This window comes from Salmo trutta, chromosome 16 (genome assembly GCF_901001165.1).
Source record: "Salmo trutta chromosome 16, fSalTru1.1, whole genome shotgun sequence".
Classification (NCBI taxonomy): Eukaryota; Metazoa; Chordata; class Actinopteri; order Salmoniformes; family Salmonidae; genus Salmo; species Salmo trutta.
In genome coordinates, this window is record NC_042972.1 from 60514143 (window position 1) to 60537716 (window position 23574).

Genomic DNA, 23574 nt, shown 5'->3' on the forward strand with positions numbered 1-23574 from the left:
GTCAGTAGAGGATGCCTGGTTATTTTTTTTAAATGCCTTCCTCACCATCTTAAATAAGCATGCCCCTTTCAAGAAATTTAGAACCAGGAACAGATATAGCCCTTGGTTCTCCCCAGACCTGACTGCCCTTAACCAACACAAAACTATCCTGTGGCGTTCTGCATTAGCATCGAACTGCCCCCGCGATATGCAACTTTTCAGGGAAGTTAGAAACCAATACACACAGGCAGTTAGAAACGCCAAGGCTAGCTTTTTCAAACAGAAATTTGCTTCCTGCAACTCAAACTCTAAAAAGTTCTGGGACATTGTAAAGTCCATGGAGAATAAGAACACCTCCTCCCAGCTGCCCACTGCACTGAGGATAGGAAACTCTGTCACCACCAATAAGCCCACTATAATTGAGAATTTCAATAAGCATTTTTCTACGGCTGGCCATGCTTTCCACCTAACTACCCCTACTGCATTCAACAGCACTGCACCCCCCAGAGCTACTCGCCCAATCCTCCCCCATTTCTCCTTCTCCCAAATCCATTCAGCTGATGTTCTGAAAGAGCTGCAAAATCTGGACCCCTACAAATCAGCTGGGCTTGACAATCTGGACCCTTTCTTTCTAAGATTATCTGCCGAAATTATTGCAACCCCTATTACTAGCCTGTTCAACCTCTCGTGTCGTCTGAGATTCCCATAGATTAGAAAGCAGCTGCTGTCATCCCCCTCTTCAAAGGAGGTGACACTCTTGACCCAAATTGCTACAGACCTATATCCATCCTACCCTGCCTTTCTAAGGTCTTTGAAAGCCAAGTCAACAAACAGATTACCGACCATTTCGAATCCCACCGCACCCTCTCCGCTATGCAATCTGGTTTCAGAGCTGGTCATGGGTGCACCTCAGCCACGCTCAAGGTCCTAAACAACATTGTAACCGCCATCGATAAGAAACAATACTGTGCTGCCGTATTCATTGACCTGGCCAAAGCTTTTGACTCTGTTAATCACCACATCCTCATCGGCAGACTCAGTAGCCTTGGTTTCTCAAACGATTGCGTCGCCTGGTTCACCAACTACTTCTCTGATAGAGTTCAGTGTGTCAAATCGGAGGGCCTGCTGTCCGGACCTCTGACAGTCTCTATGGGGGTACCACAGGGTTCAAGTCTTGGGCCAACTCTTTTCTCTGTATACATCAATGATGTCGCTCTTGCTGCTGGTGAATCTCTGATCCACCTCTACGCAGACGACACCATTCTGTATACTTCTGGCCCTTCTTTGGACACTGTGTTAACAACCCTCCAGACGAGCTTCAATGCCATACAACTCTCCTTCCGTGGTCTCCAACTGCTCCTAAATACAAGTAAGACTAAATGCATGCTCTTCAACCGATCGCTGCCTGCACCTGCCCGCCTGTCCAGCATCACTTCTCTGGACGGTTCTGACTTAGAATTTGTGGACAACTACAAATACCTAGGTGTCTGGTTAGACTGTAAACTCTCCTTCCAGACTCACATCAATCATCTCCAATCCAAAGTTAAATCTAGAATTGGCTTCCTATTTTGCAACAAAGCATCCTTCACTCATGCTGCCAAACTTACCCTCGTAAAACTGACCATCCTACCAATCCTCGACTTCGGCGATGTCATTTACAAAATAGCCTCCAATACCCTACTCAACAAGCTGGATGCACTCACTCTGTACGCTCTCGTTGGCTGGCCTTCGCTTCATAATCGTCGCCAAATACATTGGCTCCAGGTCATCTACAAGACCCTGCTAGGTAAAGTCCCCCCTTATCTCCGCTCAGTGGTCACCATAGCAGCACCCACCTGTAGCAGGCGCTCCAGCAGGTATATCTCTCTGGTCACCCCTAAAGCCAACTCCTCCTTTGGTCGTCTCTCCTTCCAGTTCTCTGCTGCCAATGACTGGAACGAACTACAAAAATCTCTGAAACTGGAAACACTTATCTCCCTCACTAGCTTTAAGCACCAGCTATCAGAGCAGCTCCCAGATCACTGCACTTGTACATAGCCCATCTATAATTTAGCCCAAACTACTACCGCTTCCCCTACTTTATTTATTTATTTATTTTATTTTGCTCATTTGCACCATATTATTTATATTTTAACTTTCTTCAAATAACAAATATACCATTCCAGTGTTTTACTTGCTATACTTTATTTACTCTGCCACCATGGCCTTTTTTGCCTTTACCTCCCTTATCTCACATCATTTGCTCCCATTGTATATAGTCTTATTTTTTTCTATTGTATCATTGATTGCATGTTGTTTTTACTCCATGTGCAACCCTGTGTTTTTGTATGTTGTCGAACTGCTTTGCTTTATCTTGGCCAGGTCGCAATTGTAAATGAGAACTTGTTCTCAACTTGCCTACCTGGTTAAATAAAGGTGAAATAAATAAAAAATAAAAACATGGAAATGAATAATATTGAAAATATTTAGAAAATTCCAAAAGCTAAGCTTTCCCCTCATACAATTCCCCTAAATGTGAATTGTCCTGACATTCAAGAATCCCTGATGCAGTGCATTTGGAAAGCATTCAGACCAGTTGAGACCCAGTGACTTTTCCCCCATTTTGTTCATTTACAGCCTTACTCTAAAATGTATTAAATAATTTCCCCCCCATCAATCTAAACACAATACCCTATAACAACAAAGTGAAAACAGTTTTTTTGCACATTTATTAAAAATAAAAAACTGAAATACCTTATTTCCATAAGTAATCAGACCCTTTGCTATGATACTCGAAATGTAGCTTTAACTTAACAGGTGCATCCTGTTTCCATTGACCATCCTTGAGATGTTTCTACAACTTGATTGGAGTCCAGCTGTGGAAAATTCAATTGATTGGACAATGGATCAGATCAGCTTGGCAATGGCTGACAATAACCAGACCTTCTCTCACCCGCAGAGGGGAGGAGGGAACTGGTGTGGGGGTTTTGACACCTCCACACCCGGTCGTAAATTTAAGTAGAAGGCGCTTTCTCCCCCTTAAGTATCAACAAAAGGAATGACTATGTTTCACAGACAGTTTTCCCTTTTCAACTCTAACACGGTCAAACGTGGATAATGGAACAATATTTCTAACATAATGTGGGGAATGGTCCATGGGGAACTATAGAAAACTCATATGGGTTTTCATTTTGTGATGTCATAAAAAATTGTAGGGACAAAATACTGTAACTTGGAATGTATATCCCCTTTATCTGTCATGTTTCCATCCAATACGTTGTGCATTTAATATGAAAAATGATTAAAGTATTTTTGTTAAGATAGGAATGTGATTTTAGGGGAGATAAGAGAATCCATCTCAGAGAGCATGTCAGACTGACGAAACAATCCCCTTTTGACGAGGGTGCATAAAAAGCATTGCCAAGATTAGACCAGGAAATGTGAGGCGGGTCATGACACCTGTCTATATAAGGTCCCACAGTTCACAGTGCATGTCAGACCAAAAACCAAGCCATGATGTCAAAGGAATTGGCCGTAGAGCTCAGAGACAGGATTGTGTCGAGACACTGATCTGGGGAAGGGTACCAAAACATTTCTGCAGCATTGACGGTCCCGAAGAACACAGAGTTCTCCATAATTCTTAAAACCTGTTTGGGATTGGGGGCAGTATTTTCACGGCTGGATAAAAAAACGTACCCAATTGAATCTGGTTACTACTCCTGCCCAGAAACTAGAACATGCATATAATTAGTATATTTGGATAGAAAACACTCTAAACTTTCTAAAACTGTTTGAATGGTGTCTGTGAGTATAACAGAACTCATATGGCAGGCCAAAACCCGAGAAGATTCAATACAGGAAGCGCCCTGTCTGACAATTTGTTTTCCTTCTGTTGCATCTCTATCGAAAATACAGCATCTGTGCTGTAACGTGACATTTTCTAAGGCTTCCATTGGCTCTCAGAAGGCGCCAGAAAGTGGAATGAGGTGTCTGCAGTCTCTGGGCGAAGAACAGCAGGAGATTTTGTTGCTGGTCAGCCTGGGAACAGTGACACTGGAGATGAGGATTCTTCATTTTTTTCTTTCAGCCTTTGAATGAATACAACGTCGCCCGGTTGGAATATTATCGCTATTTTACGAGAAAAATAGCATAAAAATTGATTTTAAACAGCGTTTGAATGCTTCGAAGTACGGTAATGGAATATTTTGAAATTTGTCACGAAATGCGCTCGCGCGTCACCCTTCGGATTGTGACCTGAATGCACGAACAAAACAGAGCCATTTCAATATAACTATGGATTATTTGGAACCAAAACAGCACTTGTTGTTGAAGTAGAAGTCCTGGGAGGTCATTCTGACGAAGAACAGCAAAGGTAATCCAATTTTTCTAATAGTAAATCTGAGTTTAGTGAGCACCAAACTTGGTGGGTGTCAAATTAGCTAGCCTGTGATGGCCGAGCTATCTACTCAGAATATTGCAAAATGTGCTTTCGCCGAAAAGCTATTTTAAAATCGGACACCGCGATTGCATAAAGGAGTTCTGTATCTATAATTCTTAAAATAATTGTTATGTATTTTGTGAACGTTTATCATGAGTAATGTAGTAAATTCACCGGAAGTTTGCGGTGGGTATGCTAGTTCTGAACATCACATGCTAATGTAAAAAGCTGTTTTTTTTTATATAAATATGAACTTGATTGAACAAAACATGCATGTATTGTATAACATAATGTCCTAGGAGTGTCATCTGATGAAGATCATCAAAGGTTAGTGCTGCATTTAGCTGTGGTTTTGGTTTATGTGACATTATATGCTAGCTTGAAAAATGGGTGTCTGATTATTTCTGGCTGGGTACTCTGCTGACATAATCTAATGTTTTGCTTTCGCTGTAAAGCCTTTTTGAAATCGGACAGTGTGGTTAGATTAACGAGAGTCTTGTCTTTAAAATGGTGTAAAATAGTCATATGTTTGAGAAATTGAAGTAATAGCATTTCTAAGGTATTTGAATATCGCGCCACGGGATTCCACTGGCTGTTGAGTAGGTGGGACGATTTCGTCCCACATACCCTAGAGAGGTTAACATCGACGGGGCTGTAGTGGGCGAGAGCTTCAAGTTCCTTGATGTCCACATCACCAACAAACTATCATGGTCCAAACACACCAAGACAGTTGTTAAGAGGGCACGACAACACCTGAAAAGATTTGGCATGGGTCCCCAGATCCTCAAAGTTCTAGAGCTGCACCATCGAGAGCATCCTGACCGGTTGCATCACCGCCTAGTATGGCAACTGCTCGGCATCTAACTGTAAGACACTACAGAGGGTAGTGCGTACGGCCCAGTACATTATTGGGGCCAAGCTTCCTGCCATCCAGGACCTATATAATAGGCAGTGTCAGAGGAAGGCCCAAAAACATTGTCAAAAGACTCCAGTCATCCAAGTCATAGACTGTTCTCTTTGCTACCGCACGGCCAGCGGTACCGGAGCACCGAGTCTAGGACCAAAAGGCTCCTTAAATAGCTTCTACCCCCAAGCCATACGATGGCTGAACAATTAATCAAATGGCCATCGGACTATTTACATTGACACCCCCCCCCCCTGCTGCTACTCGCTGTTATTTATCTATGCATAGTCACTTCATCCCTACCTACATGTACAAATTACCTTGACTAACCTGTACCCCCACACATTGACTCAGTATCGGTACCCCCTGTATATAGCCTCGTTATTGTTATTTGATTGTGTTACTTCATTTATTTTTTACTTTAGTTTATTTTGTAAATATTTTCTTAACTCTTTCTTGAACTGCACTGTTGGTTAAGGGCTTGTCAGTCAGCATTTGACGCTAAGGTCTACACTTGTTGTATTCGGCGCATGTGACAAATAAAGTTTGATTTGATATTTCCGTTTTTTATTGACTTGTCATTATGAGGTATTGTGTGTAGATTGATGAGTGTGTAGATTTAATCAATTTTATAATAGGCCTGTAACGTAACAAAATGTGGAAAAGGTCAAGGGGTCAGAGTACTTTCCAAATGCACTGTATATAGTGTGTGACTTTCTTTTCATACAGTTTACTCTCTGTTAGTCAACACCTCTACAAACATTTGTGGGTGCATCACCTCGTGCTTTTTACTAGACAAATATGAAGTAGAACAATGTGGGCCTGGGTCAACAGAGGCACTCTGTTGCATTCTTGGAGGTGTGTGTGTGTGTCTTTCATGGAACATTTGTGAAACAGAAGTGGCGGTGGCCCTTACATGTTTTCATGGGCTGCCTTCATGGCCTTGGCAGCAAAGCCCATGTTCTTCAGCACTTCGGTGTTGGTGTTGGCGTTCTCTAGCGCCTCCCTCTGGAACTCGATGGTGGACAGCGTGCCATCGATCTGGCCCAGCTGCTTCTCGTACCGTTTCTTCCGTTTTAATGCCTGCAGAGCAGCTAGATACAAGAGGAGAGGAAGGAGAGACAACTGTGAGAGGATATGTGGGGTGGGAATACTAATAGAGCAGCATAAGCCTATAGCTCTGCAAGAGGAAATACAAAATATAACGCTGTTCATTTGATTTGTTTAACTCTGTATTCACTGGGAGACCTTGTATAGGCTTACAATAGGTATTTAATTGAGATGAGACATTATCTGAAGTATCTTAGACGTGATACGATGCTTTAACTGCGTAGCTTGTAGATTTCTGGATCACATCTTACCTTGAACCTCCCTAGAACTCATTTCAGACATGTTTCAAATAGCTGACTAAACTCAACAATATATACAGTACTAGTCAAAAGTTTGGACACACCTACTCATTCAAATGTTTTTCTTTATTTTTTACATTGTACAATAATAGTGAAGACATCAAAACTAGGAAATAACACATATGGAATCATGTAGTAAACAAATAATGTTTAAAAAAAAATCAAAATATATTTAATATTTGATATTATTCAAAGTGCCACCCTTTGCCTTGACAGATTTGCACACTTGGTATTCTCTCAACCAGCTTCACGAGGTAGTCACCTGGAATGCTTTTCCAACAGTCTTGAAGGAGTTCCCACATATGCTGGGCACTTGTTGGCTGCTTTTTCTTCACTCTGCGGTCCAATTCATCCAAAACCATCTCAAATGCGTTGAGGTCAGGCAATTGTGGAGGCCAGGTCATCTGATACAGCACTCCATCACTCTCCTTCTTGGTCAAATAGCCTTTACACAGCCTGTTTTTGGTCATTGTCCTGTTGAAAAACAAATGAGTCCCACTAAACCCAAACCAGATGGGATGGCGTATCGCTGCAGAACGTTGTAGTAAACATGCTGGTTAAGTGTGCCTTGAATTCTAAATAAATCACATTGTCACCAGTAAAGCACACCCACACCTCCTCCTCCATACACGGTGGGAACCACCAAAGGACAGATTTCCACCGGTCTAATGTCCATTGGTCGTGTTCCTTGGCCCAAGCATGTTTCCTCTTATTATTGGTGTCCTTTAGTAGTGGTTTCTTTGCAGCAATTTGACCATAAAGGCCTGATTCACGTAGTCTCCTCTGAACAGTTAATGTTGAGATGTGTCTGTTACTTGAACTCTGTGAAACATTTATTTGGGCTGAAATTTCTGAGGCTGGTTTCTCATGAGAGCCAGTTTCATCATAACGCTTGATGGTTTTTGCAACTGCACTTGAAGAAACTCTCAAAGTTCTTGAAATTGATTGACATTTCTTAAAGTAATGACGGACTGTCGTTTCTCTTTGCTTATTTGAGCTGTTCTTGCCATAATATGGACTTGGTCTTTTACCAAATAGGGCTATCTTCTGTATACCACCCCTACCTTGTCACAACACAACTGATTGGCTCAAACTCATTAAGGAAAGAAATTCCACAAATGAACTTTAAACAAGGCACACCTGTTAATTGAAATGCATTCCAGGTGACTACTTCATGAAGCTGGTTGAGAGAATGCCAAGAGTGTGCAAAGTGGTTATCAAGGCAAAGGGTGGCTACACTGAAGAATCTAAAATATATTTTGATTTGTTTAACACTTTTTTGGTTACTACATGATTCCATGTGTTATTTCATAGTTTTGATGTCTTCGCTATTATTCAACAATGTAGAAAAAAGTAAAAATAAAGAAAAATCCTTGAATGAATAGGTCTGTCCAAACTTTTGACTGGTACTGTAGATTGTTTCTCTCTCTCTGATGTCAGAAGACCGGTAGCCTTCACGTGTAGCATGTTGTTTTTGTCAGCCAATCAGAGCAGCACTACTGTCAAAATTTGTTCCATGTGTAGAAAGTGAAGTGAGAGCTCAATGAAAAATGGGATTAAAATTCAGTTAGCTCAGCTAGCTTCGTTAGCTCAGCTAGCTTCTCTAGGTTATTCGGATTTGATGTAGTCAGGACAGGCATTGTCAAATGGGATGATACAAAACATTAAATTGGCATGGCTTAGTTGGCTACTGCGTCTCTCCCTCTCCTGTCCACTCTGCTCCTCTCTCTCTCTCACACACACACACACACACAATCCCATCCCAGTGGTGTAAATTACTTAAGTAAAAATAATTGAAAGTACATTTTAGTCATTTAGCAGATGCTCTTATCCAGAGCGACTTACAGTAGCGAATGCATACATTTCATACATTTTTTATCCGTACTGGTCCCCCGTGGGAATCGAACCCACAACCCTGGCGTTGCAAACACCATGCTCAACCAACTGAGCCACACGGGACCCTGTTGAAAGTACTACTTAAGTAGTTTTTTGGGGTAATCTGTACTTTACTATTTATATTTTGGACAACTTTTACATTACTACATTCCTAATGAAAATGATGTACTTTTTACTCCATACATTTTTCCTGTCACCCAGAAGTAGTAGTTACATTTTTAAATGCTTAGCAGGACAGGAAAATGGTGCAATTCACACAGATCAAGAGAACATCCCTGGTCATCTCTACTACCTCTGATCTGGCAGACTCACTAAACACAAATGCTTCGCTTGTAAATTATGTCTTAGTTTTGGAGCGTGCCCTGGCTATCCATAAATTTAAAAAACAAGAAAATGGTGCGGTCTGATTTGCTTAAGGAATTTGAAAATATTTATACTTGTACTTTTGATAATTAAGTATATGTAAAACCAAATACTTTTACTCAAGTAGTATTTTACTGGGTAACTTTCACTTTTACTTGAGTCATTTTCTATTAAAGGTATCTTTACTTTTACTCATGTATGACAATTGGGTACTTTTTCTGCCAATTGTCATACCTCCCCCACTGCAGCATGAGTGGCATGCCTCTCCCTCACTTTCCTTTATGTGCACGCTACATAGACACACCCGTTCCATACTGAAGCCGTTTCCACCAGAAAGGAAGACTTGCCTCAACATAGCCTCTGCACAGGCTTTCAACAACATTATCTTTCGTCATGATTATGCGTCCAATTGTAGCATAATCATGATAGGACAAAGGTTAACATCGCCCAACCCTAGTACATGATACCTTTAGGCAGAGGTGAGACCTAGTCACTATTATTCAAGTCACAAGGCTCGAGTCCCAAGTAGGACAGGTCAAGCCTTGAGTCAAGTAAATCATGCATTCTTAAGAGGGAGGCGAGTCAAGTTTTTTCAAGTCAAGTAAAAAAAAATCTATACATGCAATGACTTGTTCAACAACAAATCTTTTTTGAGGCTACCAGACAGCCCTTTTCGTTATTTTGTACTCAACACATTTTGATTCTGTGATTGTAAAATAGGGACCTGCATTCTGCATGAAATCAGCAGAAGGCTCATTGTGTAGATTTACTTACTTGTCTTGGTAATCCAATGATGAAAGTTGATTTACCAAATATACACGTGCAATATCTCAAAATAAATAGCCTCTGTATTAGGCTTACCCTGTCCTATTTGAACAGACACAGGTAGAGGGCAAGACTGCACAGTGTCCCCTTGAGAAACCAAATTGAATCTGTCAAACAGGTACATAAGCACTTAGCCCCTGCCAGGACCATACAATTACCCAATTACAACCAGTACACTGATTCTACAATGTAAAAGGAAATTTCCACATAGCATTAAACATGTATGGCAATTTAGCAAGCTAGCTAAATAGGACAAATTAGCTAGCAACTGCAAGATAGCTAGCTAAATTGCCATACATGTTTAATGCTTTTTGACCACCTGTCCCCAACTGAATATAATTGGTTCAGAGTTTATTTTGATATTTTAACCTGTGTGTCGTGATTGTGTTTGGTGTGTGGGGACAAAATAAATTTGCGCACGATGGCGTGTGGCCGGTTGGGGTACGGTGTAAGTGTTGCAATAAATGTCAAATCAAATCAATTTTTATCTGTCACATGCTTCGTAAACAGGTGTAGACTAACAACAATGTATAGAGAAAAAAAATCAAAGTAATAAGAAAAGTAATAAATACACAATTAGAAATGATAACTTGGCTACATACATGGGGTACCAGTACCGAGTAGATGTGCAGGGGTACGAGGTTACGGAGAGGGAATGATGAAACGCTAGCAATTATTGTAGGATTAGATGGAATATACACTGAGTGTACAAAACATTAGGATCAGCTTACTAATATTGAGTTGCACCCCCTTTTGCCCACAGAACAGCCTCAATTCGTTGTGTTCCATAGGGATACTGGCCCATGTTGACTCCAATGCTTTCCACAGTTGTGTCAAGTTAGCTGGATGTCCTTAGGGAGGTGGACCAGTCTTGATACACATGGGAAACAGTTGAGCATGAAAAACCCAGCAGCATTGCAGTTCTTCACACACTCAAACCGGTGCGCCTGGCACCTACTACCATACCCTGTTCAAAGGCACTTGTTGGATTCTAGCTTGAAATATATACTTATTCATGTTACTATACTTGAACTACTTTACATGTAAAATGTTATCGTTAAATCTCATGGATCCTATGGAGAGGGCCAAAGGCTAACAGTCTGGTTTCAGTCACTGATAAGGTTGGAGAGCTGTGGATTAGGGAGGGGTGAGGAATGTGGGCCGAGGTCAGGTCAGATGAAGTGACAAGGAACAGTTCTATTACACACACACACACACCACCTAAGTTTCTGCCTTGCAACAGAGATGTATTGGCTGTATAGATGTGCAAGGAGGAGACTCAGCCTAATAGGAGGGTATAAATACTTGTACTGATGGGAACATGTCTATGTCTTTTCAGCTGTTTGACCCAGTGGGTAAATAAACTTGGTTTGAGCTTTGACTAGTTGTCCGTTAGTTTTTCCGTTTGCCAAAACCTAAAATACTTAAATATTGTCTTGCCCATTCACCCTTAGAGTCTCAATTGTCTCAAGGCTTAGAAATCCTTCTTTAACCTGTTAGGGCTAGGGGGCAGTATTTACACGGCCGGATAAAAAACGTACCCGATTTAATCTGGTTACTACTCCTACCCAGTAACTAGAATATGCATATAATTATTGGTTTTGGATAGAAAACACCCTAAAGTTTCTAAAACTGTTTGAATGGTGTCTGTGAGTATAACAGAACTCATATGGCAGGCAAAAACCTGAGAAGATTCTGAACAGGAAGTGGCCTGTCTGACAAGATCTTGTTTTTCTTGTCTCTGTTTATTGAAGACTGAGGATCTTTGCTGTAACGTGACACTTCCTACGGCTCCCATAGGCTCTCAGAGCCCGGGAAAAAGCTGAATGATGTCATTCTAGCCCCAGGCTGAAACACATTTGCGCTTTTGGCAAGTGGCCGATAAGAGGATAATGGGCTTAGGCGCGTGCACGAGTCAATCCCGTGCTTTATTTTCTGTCGTCTATTTACCTAAACGCAGATTCCCGGTCGGAATATTATCGCTTTTTTACGAGAAAAATGGCATAAAAATTGATTTTAAACAGCGGTTGACATGCTTCGAAGTACGGTAATGGAATATTTCGAATTTTTTTGTCACGAAATGTGCCGTGCTCGTAACCCTTATTTACCATTCGGATAGTGTCTTGAACGCACTAACAAAACGCCGCTGTTTGAACATAACTATGGATTATTTGGGACCAAACCAAAATTTGTTATTGAAGTAGAAGTCCTGGGAGTGCATTCTGACGAAGAACACCAAAGGTAATCAAACTTTTCTAATAGTAAATCGGAGTTTTGTGAACGCTAAACTTGCTGGGTGTCTAAATAGCTAGCCCTGTGATGCCGGGCTATCTACTTAGAATATTGCAAAATGTGCTTTCACCAAAAAGCTATTTTAAAATCGGACATATCGAGTGCATAGAGTTCTGTATCTATAATTCTTAAAATAATTGTTATGCTTTTTGTGAACGTTTATCGTGAGTAATTTAGTAAATTGTTAGTAAATTCACCGGAAGTTTGCGGGGGGTATGCTAGTTCTGAACGTCACATGCTAATGTAAAAAGCTGTTTTTTTTTATATAAATATGAACTTGATTGAACAAAACATGCATGTATTGTATAACATAATGTCCTAGGTGTGTCATCTGATGAAGATCATCAAAGGTTAGTGCTGCATTTAGCTGTCTTCTGGGTTTTTGTGACATTATATGCTAGCTTGAAAAATGGGTGTCTGATTATTTCTGGCTGGGTACTATGCTGACATAATCTAATGTTTTGCTTTCGTTGTAAAGCCTTTTTGAAATCGGACAGTGTGGTTAGATTAACGAAAGTCTTGTCTTTAAAATGCTGTAAAATAGTCATATGTTTGAGAAATTGAAGTAATAGCATTTCTAAGGTATTTGAATAACGCGCCACAGAATTCCACTGGCTGTTACGTAGGTGAGACGATTTGGTGCCACCTACCCTAGAGAGGTTAACCCGTCTCCTCCTCTTCATCTACACTGTTTGAATTGGATTTAACAGGTGACATCAACAAGGGATCATAGCTTTCACCTGGTCAGTTTATATCATGGGACGAACATGTGTTGTACAGTCAGTGTAGATTTGCCACATGTGCATTTAAATGTGTGAAAGAAAGCAACAGCAAGCATTTCAACAAGAGAACAAAGCGCTCTCCACTGGCGGGAGTTTGGAGAGTGCAAGTGGAGAGACATGCCTATGGTGCGTCTTCACCACAGTAATAATTCATTTTAACAACAAATTCCAAATGCAAACTTCAAAAGGAAATGATATATTTCAAGCAATTCTGAGATGCTAAAGGACCAGTAGGCCTATGCTAGTCATTTTTAGCTTGATGCCCCATTGCTGGTGAGCTTCCAAAGTAAACAATTAATATTACCAAACAATTGTTGGAGCTGCATATTTATTTATTATGGCAATCCTCTCACCCTACAATTTGACCTTTGCGCTGCCCCCAATCATATAGCTGCAAAAAAGGCAAAAAAAACAACAATCTGTTTGCTAGCTCACCCGAACTGTGTTGATTGACACTATACTGGTCCTATCAGAGAGCAGAGAGAGTAATCCATGGACTCTTCACCACAAAATGTTACAAAACAGGGCCAGATAATTTCAAGTCATTAGTCTCAAGTCAAAGTCAAGTCCGGAGGCTCCAAGTCAAGTCTCTTCTCTATCAAGTCTTTACATGTAGCTACATAGTTGTCTTTGCTGTCTTTGTATCTAAGATAATTGTGTAGTTTTAGAGTAATTATCGGGGTTAGCTAGCCAGCTATTTTCGTCCTCCGCGACGCCGTTCTCCAAACTTAGTCAACACTGCTAGCTAGCCAACTTCTACCGACTAGCAGCACTGTAGAAACTAATACATTACAACGGAACGATTTGATTAGTGTAGTGTTACCTAGCTACACAGTTGTCTTTGTCATAGTTTGATAATTGTGTAGTTTAGAGTAATTATCGAGGTTAGCTAGCCAGCTATTTTCGTCCTCCGCGACGCCATTTTCCAAACCTAGCCAACTTTTACCGACGAGCAGCATTGTAGAAACTAAATACATTACAAAGGAACGTCTTGTTTAGTGTTATGTTAGCTAGCTACATAGTTGCCTTTGTATCATGATAAAGGTGTAGTACTGAAACTATCGAGGTTACGTAGCCAGCTACACTTTCAAACAAAGTCAACAACGCAGCCACTGCTAGCTTGCCTACTTCACCAGCCAGGAGTACTGTATCATTTTAGTCAATAATATTTTTGCAACGTAAGCTTAACTTTCGAGACGTGTAGTCCACTTGTCATTCCAATCTCCTTTGCATTAGCGTAGCCTCTCCTGTAGCCTGTCAACTATGTGTCTGTCTATCCCTGTTCTCTCTCCTCTGCACAGGCCATACAAACGCTTTACACAGCGTGGCCGCTGCCACTCTAACCTTGTGGCCATCGCGCACACAACCCACGTGGAGTTCCAGGTCTCCGGCAGCCTCTGGAACTGCCGGTCTGCGGCCAACAAGGCAGAGTTCATCTCAGCCTATGCTACCCTCCAGTCCCTCGACTTCTTGGCGCTGACGGAAACATGGATTACCACAGATAACACTGCTACTCCTACTGCTCTCTCCTCGTGTGACCACCTGTTCTCGCATACCCCGAGAGCATCTGGCCAGCGGGGTGGTGGCACTGGAATCCTCATCTCTCCCAAGTGGACATTCTCTCTTTCTCCCCTGACCCATCTGTCTATCTCCTCCTTTGAATTCCATGCTGTCACAGTTACCAGCCCTTTCAAGCTTAACATCCTTATCATTTATCGCCCTCCAGGTTCCCTTGGAAAGTTCATCAATGAGCTTGATGCCTTGATAAGTTCCTTTCCTGAGGATGGCTCACCTCTCACAGTTCTGGGTGACTTTAACCTCCCCACGTCTACCTTTGACTCATTCCTCTCCTCTTTTGACCTCACCCTCTCACCGTCCCCCCCTACTCACAAGGCAGGCAATACGCTTGACCTCATCTTTACTAGATGCTGTTCTTCCACTAATCTCATTGCAACTCCCCTCCAAGTCTCCGACCACTACCTTGTGTCCTTTTCCCTCTCGCTCTCCTCCAACACTTCTCACTCTGCCCCTACTCGGATGGTATTGTGCCGTCGCAACCTTCGCCCTCTCTCTCCCGCTACTCTCTCCTCTTCCATCTATCCATCCTATCATCTCTTCCCTCTGGGCTTCACAGGCTGCCAGTAACCTAAATCACCTAAATCAACCATTTATAGGATCATCAAGAACTTCAAGGAGAGCGGTTCAATTGTTGTGGAGAAGGCTTCAGGGCGCCCAAGAAAGTCCAGCAAGCGCAAGGACCGTCTCCTAAAGTTGATTCAGCTACGGGATCGGGGCACCACCCGTAGAGAGATTGCTCAGGAATGGCAGCAGGCAGGTGTGAGTGCATCTGCACGCACAGTGAGGCGAAGACTTTTGGAGGATGGCCTGGTGTCAAGAAGTGCAGCAAAGAAGCCACTTCTCTCCAGGAAAAACATCAGGTACAGACTGATATTCTGCAAAAGGTACAGGGATTGGACTACTGAGGACTGGGGTCAAGTCATTTTCTCTGATGAATCCCTTTTCCGATTGTTTGGGGCATCCGCAAAAAAGCTTGTCCGGAGAAGACAAGGTGAGCGCTACCATCAGTCCTGTGCCATGCCAACAGTAAGGCATCCTGAGACCATTCATGTGGGGGATTGCTTCTCAGCCAAGGGAGTGGGCTCACTCACAATTTTGCCTAAGAACACAGCCATAAATAAAGAATGGTAACAACATATCCTCCGAGAGCAACTTCTCCCAACCATCCAGGAACAGTTTGGTGACGAACAATGCCTTTTCCAGCATGATGGAGCACCTTGCCATAAGACAAAAGTGATAACTAAGTGGCTCGGGGAACAAAACATCGATATTTTGGGTCCATGGCCAGGAAACTCCCCAGACCTTAATCACATTGAGAACTTGTGGTCAATCCTTAAGAGGCGTGTGGACAAACAAAAACCCACAAATTCTGACAAACTCCAAACATTGATTATGCAAGAATGGGCTGCCATCAGTCAGGATGTGGCCCAGAAGTTAATTGACAGAATGCCAGGACAGATTGCAGAGGTCTTGAAAAAGAAGGGTCAACACTGCAAATATTGACTCTTTGCATCAACTTCATGTAATTGTCAATAAAAGCCTTTGACACTTATGAAATGCTTGTAATTATATTTCAGTATTCCATAGTAACATCTGGCAAAAATATCTAAAGACACTGAAGCAGCAACCTTTGTGAAAATGTATATTTACGTCATTCTCAAAACTTTTGGCCAAGACTGTACTTTGGTGCAAAAAGTCTGCTCTGCTCAAACCTTCTCCAACCTATCTACCTATTCTGCCTCCTCAACCCTCCTCTCCTCCCTTTCTGCATCCTTTGACTCTCTACGTCCCCTATCCTCCAGGCCGGCTCTGTCCTCCCCTCCTGCTCCGTGGCTCGACGACTCATTGCGAGCTCACAGAACAGGGCTCCGGGCAGCCGAGCGGAAATGGAGGAAAACTCACCTCCCTGCGGACCTGGCATCCTTTCACTCCCTCCTCTTTACATTTTCCTCTTCTGTTTCTGCTGCTAAAGCCACTTTCTACCACTCTAAATTCCAAGGATCTGCCTCTAACCCTAGGAAGCTCTTTGCCACCTTCTTCTCCCTCCTGAATCCTCCTCCCCCCCCTCCTCCCTCTCTGCGGATGACTTCGTCAACCATTTTGAAAAGAAGGTCGACGACATCCGATCCTCGTTTGTTAAGTCAAACGACACCGCTGGTCCTGCTCACACTGCCCTACCCTGTGCTTTGACCTCTTTCTCCCCTCTCTCTCCAGATGAAATCTTACGTCTTGTGACGTCCGGCCGCCCAACAACATGCCCGCTTGACCCTATCCCCTCCTCTCTTCTCCAGACAATTTCCGGAGACCTTCTCCCTTACCTCACCTCGCTCATCAACTCATCCTTGACAGCTGGCTACGTCCCTTCCGTCTTCAAGTGAGCGAGAGTTGCACCCCTTCTGAAAAAACCTACACTCGATCCCTCCGATGTCAACAACTACAGACCAGTATCCCTTCTTTCTTTTCTCTCCAAAACTCTTGAACGTGCCGTCCTTGGCCAGCTCTCTTGCTATCTCTCTCAGAATGACCTTCTTGATCCAAATCAGTCAGGTTTCAAGACTGGTCATTCAACTGAGACTGCTCTTTTCTGTGTCACGGAGGCTCTCCGCACTGCTAAAGCTAACTCTCTCTCCTCTGCTCTCATCCTTTTAGACCTATCTACTGCCTTTGATACTGTGAACCACCAGATCCTCCTCTCCACCCTCTCCGAGTTGGGCATATCCGGCGCGGCCCACGCTTGGATTGCGTCCTACCTGACAGGTCGCTCCTACCAGGTGGCGTGGCGAGAATCTGTCTCCGCACCACGTGCTCTCACCACTGGTGTCCCCCAGGGCTCTGTTCTAGGCCCTCTCCTATTCTCGCTATACACCAAGTCACTTGGCTCTGTCATATCCTCACATGGTCTCTCCTATCATTGCTACGCAGACGACACACAATTAATCTTCTCCTTTCCCCCTTCTGATAACCATCTCTGCATGTCTGGCAGACATATCAGTGTGGATGACGGATCACCACCTCAAGCTGAACCTCGGCAAGACGGAGCTGCTTTTCCTCCCGGGGAAGGACGGCCCGTTCCATGATCTCGCCATCACGGTTGACAACTCCAATGTGTCCTCCTCCCAGAGTGCTAAGAACCTTGGCGTGACCCTGGACAACACCCTGTCGTTTTCCACTAACATCAAGGCGGTGACCCGATCCTGTAGGTTCATGCTCTACAACATTCGCAGAGTACGACCCTGCCTCACACAGGAAGCGGCGCAGGTCCTAATCCAGGCACTTGTCATCTCCCGTCTGGATTACTGCAACTCGCTGTTGGCTGGGCTCCCTGCCTGTGCCATTAAACCCCTACAACTCACCCAGAATGCCGCAGCCCGTCTGGTGTTCAACCTTCCCAAGTTCTCTCATGTCACCCCGCTCCTCCGCTCTCTCCACTGGCTTCCAGTTGAAGCTCGCATCCGCTACAAGAGCATGGTGCTTGCCTACGGAGCCGTGAGGGGAACGGCACCTCCGTACCTTCAGGCTCTGATCAGTCCCTACACCCAAACGAGGGCACTGCGCTCATCCACCTCTGGCCTGCTGGCCCCCCTACCTCTGAGGAAGCACAGTTCCCGCTCAGCCCAGTCAAAACTGTTCGCTGCTCTGGCACCCCTATGGTGGAACAAGCTCCCTCACGACGCCAGGACAGCGGAGTCAATCACCACCTTCCGGAGACACCTGAAACCCCACCTCTTTAAGGAATACCTAGGATAGGATAAAGTAATCCTTCTAACCCCCCCCCCTAAAAGATTTAGATGCACTATTGTAAAGTGGTTGTTCCACTGGATATCATAAGGTGAATGCACCAATTTGTAAGTCGCTCTGGATAAGAGCGTCTGCTAAATTACTTAAATGTAAATGGAAGTCGAGTCTCAAGTCATCATGTGACTCGAGTCAGAATAGAGTCCAAGCCTCTGGAGTGTGATGGTAGGCCAGCTCAGAAGGCCCGCCTACCTGACCAATCAGATGAGGGTGTGTGATGATATGAACTTGCGTATGCCGCCTTGGGTTAAGTTTGATGACCAAATAACTAAATAAATTCAGAAACAAGAATTAGGAACATCACTAAAGTTCATAACATTAAGAAAGCACAAAGGTTTTGTGCTAAAGGGTGGGTAGTCACTCTCCCAACTGAGTTTAAAAGTCTCCCATTCAATGGTGTTTTCTTTCAAGTTGTGGGTACAAAGAAGTATTTTGCCACAATGGGAAAGACACCCAACAAACAAAAGCCAAAGATAAATATTCTGCTGAAATGAACAGGTAAGTTCAAAGACAGATCACTGTAATTTATAATATACACTTTTACAACATTCATTTCATTTTAATAATGTTGCAGCACTAACAATGGAAGTTTCCCCTTACACTGTTAAGAGCCTTGAGTGTCTAGAAAAGTGCAATGTAAGTCCAATCAGTTATTATTAAATATTTTGACATCTTCCATAGCTTGAAGAACATGCTTTTGTACAGAGACGGAAACGGGTTAAAAAATACCAAAAAGGTGGACTGCAGGACTATAATAAACGTCGCCCACATTATCTGCTTTCCTGGTTTTGAAGCGATACTTCGGGATTTTGGTAATGAGGCCCTTTTACTACTTCCCCAGAGTCAGATTAATTTTTATGTCACTGAATGCGGTTTGAAGGAAGTTTCAAACTAGCGCAAGAGCAATTTTTTTTTATATATTTTTTTTTATTTCACCTTTATTTAACCAGGTAGGCTAGTCGAGAACAAGTTCTCATTTACAACTGCGACCTGGCCAAGATAAAGCATAGCAATTCGACACATACAACAACAAGAGTTACACATGGCATAAACAAAACATACAGTCGAAAAAAAGAAAACAAAAAGTCTATATACAGTGAGTGCAAATGAGGTAAGAAAAGGGAGATAAGGCAATAAATAGGCCATGTAGGCGAAATAATTACAATATAGCAATTAAACACTGGAATGGTAGATGTGCAGAAGATGAATGTGCAAGTAGACATACTGGTGTGCAAAGGAGCAAGAAAAATGAATACAGTAAGGGGATGAGGTAGATAGCCCATCTGTAAACAGCCCATCTATGTACATGTGCAGTGATCTGTGAGCTGCTCTGACAGCTGGTGCTTAAAGCTAGTGAGGGAGATATGACTCTCCAGCTTCAGTGATTTTTGCAGTTCGTTCCAGTCATTGGCAGCAGAGAACTGGAAGGAAAGGCAACCAAAGGAGGAATTGGCTTTGGGGGTGACCAGTGCGATATACCTGCTGGAGCGCTTGCTACGAGTGGGTGCTGCTATGGTGACCAGTGAGCTGAGATAAGGTGGGGCTTTACCTAGCAGAGACTTGTAGATAACCTGTAGCCAGTGGGTTTGGCGACGAGTATGAAGCGAGGGCCAACCAACGAGAGTGTACAGGCAACAGTGGTGGGTAGTGTATGAGGCTTTGGTGACAAAATGGATGGCACTGTGATAGACTGCATCCAACTCGTTGAGTAGAGTGTTGGAGGCTATTTTATAGATGACATCACCGAAGTCAAGGATCGGCAGGATAGTCAGTTTTACGAGGGTATGTTTGGCAGCATGAGTAAAGGATGCTTTGTTGCGATATAGGAAGCCGATTCTAGATTTAAATTTGGATTGGAGATGCTTAATGTGAGTTTGGATGGAGAGTTTAGTCTAACCAGACACCTAGGTATTTGTAGTTGTCCACATATTCCAAGTCAAAACCGTCCAGAGTAGTGATGCAAGATGGGCGGGCGGGTGCGGGCAGCGATCGGTTGAAGAGCATGCATTTAGTTTTACTTGCATTTAAGAGCAGTTGGAGGCCACCGAAGGAGTGTTGTATGGCATTGAAGCTCGTCTGGAGGTTAGTTAACACAGTGTCCAAATAAGGGCCAGAAGTATACAGAATGGTGTCATCTGCGTAGAGGTGGATCAGAGAATCACCAGCAGCAAGAGCGACATCATTGATGTATACAGAGAAGAAGAAGAAGAGAAAAAAAAAAGAGTCGGCCCGAGAACTGAACCCTGTGGCACCACCATAGTGACTGCCAGAGGTCCGGACAACAGGCCCTCCGATTTGACACACTGAACTCTATCTGAGAAGTAGTTTGGATAAGAGCGTCTGCTAAATGACGTAAATGGAAATGTAGTTGGTGAACCAGGCGAGGCAGTCATTTGAGAAACCAAGGCTGTTGAGTCTGCCTATAAGAATGCGGTGATTGACTGAGTCGAAAGCCTTGGCCAGGTCAATGAAGACGGCTGCACAGTATTGTCTTTTATCGATGGCGGTTATGATATCGTATAGGACCTTGAGCGTGGCTGAGGTGCACCCATGACCTGCTCGGAAACCAGATTGCATAGCGGAGAAGGTACGGTGGGATTCGAAATGGTCGGTGCTCTGTTTGTTAACTTGGCTTTCGAAGACTTTAGAAAGGCAGGGTAGGATAGATATAGGTCTGTAACAGTTTGGGTCTAGAGTGTCTCCCCTTTGAAGAGGGGGATGACCGCGGCAGCCTTCCAATCTTTAGGGATCTCAGACGATACAAAAGATAGGTTGAACAGGCTAGTAAATAGGGGTTTTAACAATTGCGGCGGATCATTTTAGAAAGAGAGGGTCCAAATGGTCTAGCCCTGCTGATTTGTAGGGGTCCAGATTTTGCAGCTCTTTCAGAATATCAGCTATCTGGATTTGGTGAAGGAGAAATAGGGGAGGCTTGGGCAAGTTGCTGTGGGGGGTGCAGGGCTGTTGACCAGGGTAGGGGTAGCCAGGTGGAAAGCACGGCCAGCCGTAGAAAAATGCTTATTGAGATTCACGATTATCGTAGATTTATCGGTGGGGACAGTGTTACCTAGCCTCCGTGCTGTGGGCAGCTGGGAGGAGGTGCTCTTATTCTCCATGGACTTTAACCTCTCTAGGGTAGGGCGCAGTATTTGCACGGCCGGATAAAAAACGTACCCGATTTAATCTGATTACTACTGCCCAGAAACTAGAATATGCATATAATTGTTTGATTTGGAAAGAAAACACCCTAAAGTTTCTAAAACTGTTTGAATGGTGTCTGTGAGTATAACAGAACTCATATGGCAGGCAAAAACCTGAGAAGATTCCTTACAGGAAGTGCCTTCTCTGACCATTTCTTGGCTTTCTACACTCTCTTTATTGAAAACTGAGGATCTCTGCTGTAACGTGACACTTCCTACGGCTCCCATAGGCTCTCAGAAGGCGGCAGAACGGGGAATGATGCCTTTGCAGGCCCAGGCTGAACAGTAGCGCATTTGGATAGTGGTCGATCAGAGAACAATGAGACTGGGGGCGCATGCACGAGCTGACACCATGTTTTTATTTTTTCGTCAAACAGGGTTTCCCGGTCGGAATATTATCGCTTTTTTACGAGAAAAATCGCATAAAAATTGATTTTAAACAGAGGTTGACATGCTTCGAAGTACGGTAATGGAATATTTTGAAATTTTTTGTCACAAAACGCGTCGGGCGCGTAACCCTTCGTCACCCTTCGGATAGTGTCTTGAACGCGGAATTGCGTGGCGCAAAATACAAATACCTCATAAATGCTATAACTTCAATTTCTCAAACATATGACTATTTTACACCATTTTAAAGACAAGACTCTTGTTAATCTAACCACACTGTCCGATTTCAAAAAGGCTTTACAGCGAAAGCAAAACATTAGATTATGTCAGCAGAGTACCCTGCCAAAAATAACCACACAGCCATTTTCAAAGCAAGCATATATGTCACAAAAACCAAAACCACAGCTAAATGCAGCACTAACCTTTGATGATCTTCATCAGATGACACTCCTAGGACATTATGTTATACAATGCATGCATGTTTTGTTCAATCAACTTCATATTTATAACAAAAACCAGCTTTTTACATTAGCATGTGATGTTCAGAACTAGTATACCCACCGCAAACTTCCGGTGAATTTACTAAATTACTCATGAATAACGTTCACAAAATACATAACAATTATTTTAAGAATTATAGATACAGAACTCCTTTATGCAATCACGGTGTCAGATTTTAAAATAGCTTTTCGGCGAAAGCACATTTTGCAATATTCTGAGTAGATAGCCCGGCCATCACGGCTAGCTAATTTGACACCCACCAAGTTTGGCCCTCACCAAACTCACATTTACTATAAGAAAAATTGGATTACCTTTGCTGTTCTTCGTCAGAATGCACTCCCAGGACTTCTACTTCAACAACAAATGTTGTTTTGGTTCTAAATAATCCATAGCTACATTGAAATAGCTCCGTTTTGTTCGTGCGTTGAGGTCCCTATCCGAAGGGTGACGCGCTAGCGCATTTCATGACAAAAAATGTAAAGATATTCCATTGCCGTACTTCGAAGCATGTCAAACGCTGTTTAAAATCAATTTTTATGCGATTTTTCTCGTAAAATATTGATAATATTCCAACCGGGCGACGTTATATTCATTCATAGACTGAAAGAAAAACATGGTGTCCTCTCGTGCAGTGTCACTTTTCTCGGCCTGACCACTCACAAAAACTCCTGCTGTTTTTCGCCCAGAGACTGCAGAGACGTCATTCCACTTTCTGGCGCCTTCTGAGAGCTAATGGAAGCTTTAGAAAATGTCACGTTACAGCAGAGATGCTGTATTTTTGATAGAAATGCCCTAGAAGTAGAACAAATTGTCAGACAGGTCACTTCCTGTATGGAATCTTCTCAGGTTTTGGCCTGCCATATTAGTTCTGTTATACTCACAGACACCATTCAAACAGTTTTAGAAACATTAGAGTGTTTTCTATCCAAATCTACTAATTATATGCATATTGTCGTTTCTGGGCAAGAGTAGTAACCAGATTAAATCAGGTACTTTTTTATCCACTGCACTGTCCGCCCCCGTCTTTCTGTTTTTCCCTCTATTTACAGACATGCAGATTCCCGGTCGGAATATTATCGCTTTTCTACGAGATAAATTGCATAAAAATTGATTTTAAACAGCGGTTGACATGCTTCGAAGTACGGTAATTGAATATTTAGAAATTTATTGTCACGAAATGCGCCATGCGCGCGACCCTGATTTACCATTCTGATAGTGTCTAGAACGCACGAACAAAACGTCGCTG

General features: G+C 43.0%; 1 protein-coding gene across 1 annotated transcript in view; it reads right to left on the reverse strand.

Annotated features, from left to right (window-relative positions):
* The window catches only part of LOC115151131 (charged multivesicular body protein 4b), a 42546-nt gene that overhangs the window by 6135 nt on the left and 12837 nt on the right, over positions 1-23574 (reverse strand). The window contains exon 2 of the mRNA XM_029695140.1: positions 6217-6394. Coding sequence (XP_029551000.1) covers positions 6217-6394 — 178 coding nt within the window. The remainder of the gene's footprint in view (positions 1-6216; positions 6395-23574) is intronic.